Consider the following 5885-nt stretch of genomic DNA (forward strand, 5'->3'; position numbering starts at 1 on the left):
TTTTTTATAAAAGTGAATCCAAAGACCTAAATCCCCCAGTGACTGTTTTCATTCATTTCAATACGATGTGACTATGAATGATTAACTGCCGCTTCCCAGAAAAAAATCTATTAATATGGTTTCCCAGATGGAAACAACAGTGGCTTCATTTATATTTCAGTTCTGACCTCACTCAGAACTCACTGAATATTACAAGAAAATAAAGTCGGTTGAGTAAAGATCTGAAGTTGAAAGTCAAACTTCCATTGATTTATGTTGGATCTGGCTGCACGTCGAATCGGCATGAATCACTTTGTTTATAGACACGAGAGTAAAACAGTAAAACGAGAGCTCCAGACGGCCGTCAGTGTAATCATTCCCCAGGAGTTAAGCTGGTGACATGCCTGAGGAAGCATTGTTTCATCGTAGTCCCTCGGGGGAAAATACTGCTCGTGCCCAAATATGACACACTCCGCGTGCCAGCGTGGAAATAACTGTTGGAGTATCAGTGTTTGTGTCTGAATCAGCTGTCGGGAATGTGAACTCGTGGTGGACGAACGCTGCATGGGGCTCACCTGCCGCCACGTGTGCTCTCGTCTTTGTTAAACTTTATTTCATTCGTCCTTTGGCACTCACTGTCAACAGAAACCCAGCAACCTGTCGCCAAATAAAGCACCCACACATTTTTACGGGTTTCCAGAGAAGAATTTAATTATTATTCATCATCATTAAGGGCAGCTTCAGTGGGATTCCTGCTAAGTTTGGACTTATTGCACGTCCATACTTTCTTCGTCGTACCACAAAAATACCACACAAACATTTCGTAGTACCACAGCCCCACTGCAGTTCCATTTGTTCTCCTGCTGTAGTTTTGCTTTTTTGAAGAAATTGTACTTTCTCTATTCTTGTTGTTCTGGGTTTGTACCCTCATGGTTGAATGCACTTATTGTAAGTCGCTTTGGATAAAAGCGTCAGCTAAATGAAATGTAATGTAATGTAATGGCCTCGGCCCATAAACCACTCAGCAGCCAATTTCTTAGAAACACAAACCCCATATATTGAATTACGTGTACTATAGAATACCACAGAGTACATGCCCTGTGGTGTAGGGTTAGTATTCAGAAATATGTGACACTAGAAACTAAATTTATATCATTTCTATGTGATTTTTAATCATTTTAAAGGATTATATTTAAATTTAAATTTAAATTTTGATAAAATATAAATGCTGTATGTTTTCTACACTTACAATAGGGAGGCTGGTTATTTTAATGGGAGTGAAAGTCTAGTATGAAGAAGTGCATTATTCAAATAGTGTAGCATCATGACTTTCAGTTGATAACCCAGACCCATTCAAATAATGCAAAAATATATTTTTGGTATAAAATAAGAACACTTCAAAGACAAATGTTGTTTGGACATTAAAGTCACCACAGTCAATGTTGGCGAATAATAATGCAAAAATATATTTTTGGTATAAAATAAGAACACTTCAAAGACAAATGTTGTTGTGGACATTAAAGTCACCACAGTCAATGTTGGCATTGCAAACCAACATTAAAGTCACCACAGTCATCTTAGGATCAAAGACAAAGGAGAAGAAAATACCATGTCATTCCTTGAAGATTCTCATTCCTCATCTCGACTGGACTCGGTTGGCTAACTTCCCAAGTCTTCGTGGAAAGTGTTGGATTAATATTAATATTTTTTGTCAGTTAAAAACTTTAAACCATCACAAAGACCAGTGACTTGACAGAGATGGATCCCGGTGGTTACCCTCACACACCCGCTCTGAACGTTGCCAGCGTCAATGGAAGGAAAAGGACGATCGGACAAAATGGAGACAGACCAGCAAAGAAGAGAAGGCTAGAAGCTGACGATGAGTCGGCGTCCTGCTCAGTGGACATTGCCACTACTAAAGGTAAGCTCATGATGTGAAACTCCAGTTGGGAATGTATCATCGTTTTACATACGAAAGTTGATTAACTACTGCAGAGAAACTGGAGTATTGAAATACGTCTAAATAGACTTCAGTTGGTTGTGTCTATTAGTGGAGAAAGTTTTGGTTTTATTTGTCTGGGTTCTGAGATATCTGTCCAAGACCTTTTTACATTGACCTTAGTGTAATGGAGGTGAATGAGATTTCATCCGTGACGCTCAAAACCCTGAGAAATGACGTCGAAAAATGTAAGAGCAACCTCCATTCCCAAACCAGTCTCCTTGTTTGAGTGGGATAGCCAATGAACCCACTGCAGATAGTTTTTCTTTGTGATTGTTTCCTTTCTCTCAACGCTTGAAAATAAAGTGAATGTATGCTTTCAAAATTTATGAACCAAGCTAAGAAAAGACTGGTGTCATTTTAGGGAGGCACTGAAAGTTAATTTACATTGAATGACTCATCTTTGTGCCTTTCGCTGCCAACAAGCTGATGTTCCTTGTTTTTGTGTTTCCTCAGCTGTGGAGAGAGGCAGAAGGTCTGAAGTGAACAGGAAGAAGAAAAGGAGGATTGCCTTAGGAGTCCGCCGAAAGGCTACCTTTGAGGAAAAATACTGGCAGCTGATAAGCTGGTGAAGGAGGATTCGGATACGTGTTTGCTGGCTTCCGCAAATCAGATTGTCTGCCAGTGGCCATCAAACACGTGGATAAAAAATCTCTCCTCAAACCAGTGTGGCTATATGGGAAGGAGCTCCCTGCAGAGGTGGCCGTAATGTTAAAGCTAGCAGCTGAAAAAGATGACTCTACGGGGATGTCTGCCCCCATAGAATTGCTGGACTGGTATGACCTGGGCCACGAGTTGATACTGGTGCTGGAGAGGCCTTTCCATTCCAAGGACCTTTACAATTACACTGTTGACAAAGGGCGTATACGGGAGCGGAAGGCCAAGATCCTTATGAGACAGCTGGTGGATGCTGCTATTGGGCTGGAGAAGAGGCACATTTTTCACTCGGACATAAAAGCCGAGAACATCCTAATTGATATAGGATCTCGTATCCCAGAGGTTCGCCTCATTGATTTTGGACTGAGCAAAATTGTCGAAAAAAAAGACACAATTTTCACCACACTCGGGGGCACCGAAACCCACGAACCTCCGGAGTGGTTCACACAATATTTCCACAGGGCTGGTCCGACCACAGTGTGGCAGCTTGGGATTGTCCTTTACGAAATGCTCCACAAAGACGATTTCACGACCGAAAGCTTTCTCAATAAGACACTGAAAATGTCATCAAAGATGTCAAAAAAGTGCAACGATTTCCTTCACCTTTGTTTGAGGGAAGACCCTGTCCTGCGCTCCACCCTGACAGAGCTCCAACATCACCGATGTGCTGAGATGAAACTGCACCTCCCGACCCTGATCCAGGGTAGAGCAGTGAAAAAGAAAAACCTTTTCAAGAAGGCTCCGGATCTCAGGTAGAGACAACGACCCGAAGCAGAAAACACAGGAGTGGCTTCAGTCCTGGAGTGGCCCGGCCAGGAGAGTCCAGACTCTGCAAACTCTCGTGCATCCAAACTCCAAACCCTTGGATTAGCCGTGTGGCAGGAATGCTCTCAGACAGGAGCTGCAGGAGACGATCATAATAACCCAGTAAAGCTGACTCGGCTAAACCAGAAACACAATGACTATTGTTCCCTCTGGCCTTGATCCTGCAGTTGCTGCTGCTGCCACACTCCCCGTGTTGTTTCAGAACAGACCGCTGTTGTTTTGAAGTGGAGGGCACCCTGAGTGAGGACCCCAATTATTATTAATTGTCCTGTCAACACCAATCACGGACGTGGCAAACGATACAACAAAATCACCACACGTGTTGTTCGGCTCCCAAGCTTCATGCTGAGTCACAACAAACCCAATAATCTGTTCAGGTTCCTCACATTGCTCTGCGGTAAATCCTGACGAGGGATCTGCTGCTGCTTTCTCACTTCAGCTCATTCGGACCATTCTGCAGAGTTTCTACAAGGGGGCTGGCCCGGAGAAAGTCGGAGTTTACGTTCTCACACACAGCCCCCCCCACGGAGAATGTGCGGAGATTATCTGGAGTTCGGTGCATGTTTGAAAGCAGCTACAGAAGCAAAACAAGAGATAAGTACAGTGTCTCTGAGTTTCCACATCAGGGAGTCGAAGCAAAGTCAGTGATGAAAAAACACCAAAGCTTCAGTCGGTGATAAAAAACGCCTCGATAATGGAAAAACCTCAAAGGAGGATCAAGTGGTCTGAACGCTGATTAACAGACTAATCAGTGACATCATTCTGTCTGGGGGATGTTGGCTGCTTTGAGGCGAAGCCGCTACACAAAACCAGGAAATACACATGGGACACTGAAGAGAACCAACGTCAGTGTTTAGAGGAAAAGTTGTTTTTAAAACAGAAAAATAAGGGTCAAAATGTTAAATCACAGTTTGTGTGAAAATGTTTTGTATAATTAGTGTCTGAATCAAGTTATTGCCAAAAATGTGTTTTGTGAAATGCAGAAAAGATGTGAATTTGATGTGTATATTTTACAGAAAACCAAAAGTCCTTGTACATGTGTTTCATGTGTATTATTCATAATTTTCTACAATAAAGTTTCTGATAAAACTGTAAACCTCAATTACAATCATTTGTCATAAGGGTTTTTATAAAGATATTTTAGGAATCATTGCCAAATAAATCAAATAAACTCCCTGATATCTGTATTGGCATCACCCCCCCCCCCCCCCCCCCACTACAAAATGATGCATCGCAACCACAAAGAGACACAAAAACTACTAAGACAAGCAAATGACAACAAGGAGATGTCGAACAGCCACAAAGATGAAAAATGACGACACAAAAATGCAAAATAGCCACAAAAATACCAAATGACTACAACCACACAAATGGATGACCTACATCTGTGTCTCCTTCAATCTGGGTGTTTATTCCTAGTGGGAGCAAACGTGCCCTTTAATTGTCTGTGCATTGTCTCATAGTTCGTCTATTAGTAAAGTTTTAAATGTTTTAGTTTGACATCCACACAGATAGAGATCTAATGCAAAAGCTTTACTTCACAGACTGGATCTCCGAACATGTTTTGGAGAAAGCCAATGGAAGGAAAACACACTACAAGAGGAAATGATTTCCATTTCTGCCCGACTCAAATAAAGTAACATTTAGATGTAATGTAATAAGAAGAGAAGATCCTATCCCTTTGGCCTTTTCCTCCGAGCCACTTGGATTCATTTAACCAAACCACGTCTGAAAAACACGACTGTGCTGTCATCAGGTACAAGACAGAGAAGTCATCATCGTTCTCTTCAGATCCTTTTATCACTACTGATGCAACACGAGACCCTCACACGACGCTGCCCCCTGTGGAGGGTCAGGTCGCTGCAGGAGGGAAACTACAGACGAACCCGTGTGAGGTCAAACACGCACAAAGCTACGACTGGCAGAAATATGAACGGTAAATTACCAAGTTGAAATATGGGACTGGTGTGTTTTTACAGTTCAGAGAGGAAACAAGTTAAACCTACATAAGCGAACACAACATTCAGATATTTTCAGCTACTACACTTGAAATGGTGATTGTTTTAGCAGCAGTTGTGTGATTAACAACTTTTGCACACGTGTGATATAAGTTGTGCCACCTGATAAATATTAAGTCCAATATTTACTTTCACTTTTGTCTCCAATGCTAAATCTGCTGCTAAACACTTAACTGTGTTCACTGTAGCTGCTCATTAACTTTGTCATGTGTTATTTCTTGTATTTACTTAACAATTTATTAAAACCCCAAATGCACAAGAGGCTTTGGTTCTTGTTGTTTTTGTTGCTGCATCATTATTATCTCCAGTGTCATGTGTTCAACTTGGTGTTTGTTGGCTGTTTATCATCTGTGAACACTTTTTTCCGCTCTCGTCAACTCGTGAAGGATCAGTTCCTCTGTCAATCA

General features: G+C 41.7%; 1 protein-coding gene across 1 annotated transcript; it reads left to right on the plus strand.

Moving 5' to 3' along the window:
- The first annotated feature begins 1737 nt into the window (after window positions 1-1737).
- Window positions 1738-3391, plus strand: LOC117758813 (serine/threonine-protein kinase pim-1-like). Its single transcript, XM_034580779.1, has 2 exons — window positions 1738-1900; window positions 2544-3391. Exons 1-2 carry the CDS (start codon window positions 1738-1740, stop codon window positions 3389-3391), a joined length of 1011 nt encoding a protein of 336 aa, XP_034436670.1.
- The last annotated feature ends 2494 nt before the right edge of the window (window positions 3392-5885 follow it).

Source organism: Hippoglossus hippoglossus, chromosome 24 (genome assembly GCF_009819705.1).
Source record: "Hippoglossus hippoglossus isolate fHipHip1 chromosome 24, fHipHip1.pri, whole genome shotgun sequence".
Lineage (NCBI taxonomy): Eukaryota > Metazoa > Chordata > Actinopteri > Pleuronectiformes > Pleuronectidae > Hippoglossus > Hippoglossus hippoglossus.

Excerpts from the sequence above, each read along its gene's own strand:
- LOC117758813 (XM_034580779.1), top strand. The coding sequence starts at position 1,738 with ATGGATCCCGGTGGTTACCCTCACACACCCGCTCTGAACGTTGCCAGC. Across the intron at positions 1,901-2,543 it reads GGACATTGCCACTACTAAAG|CTGGTGAAGGAGGATTCGGA; the intron begins GTAAGCTCATGA and ends GCAGCTGATAAG.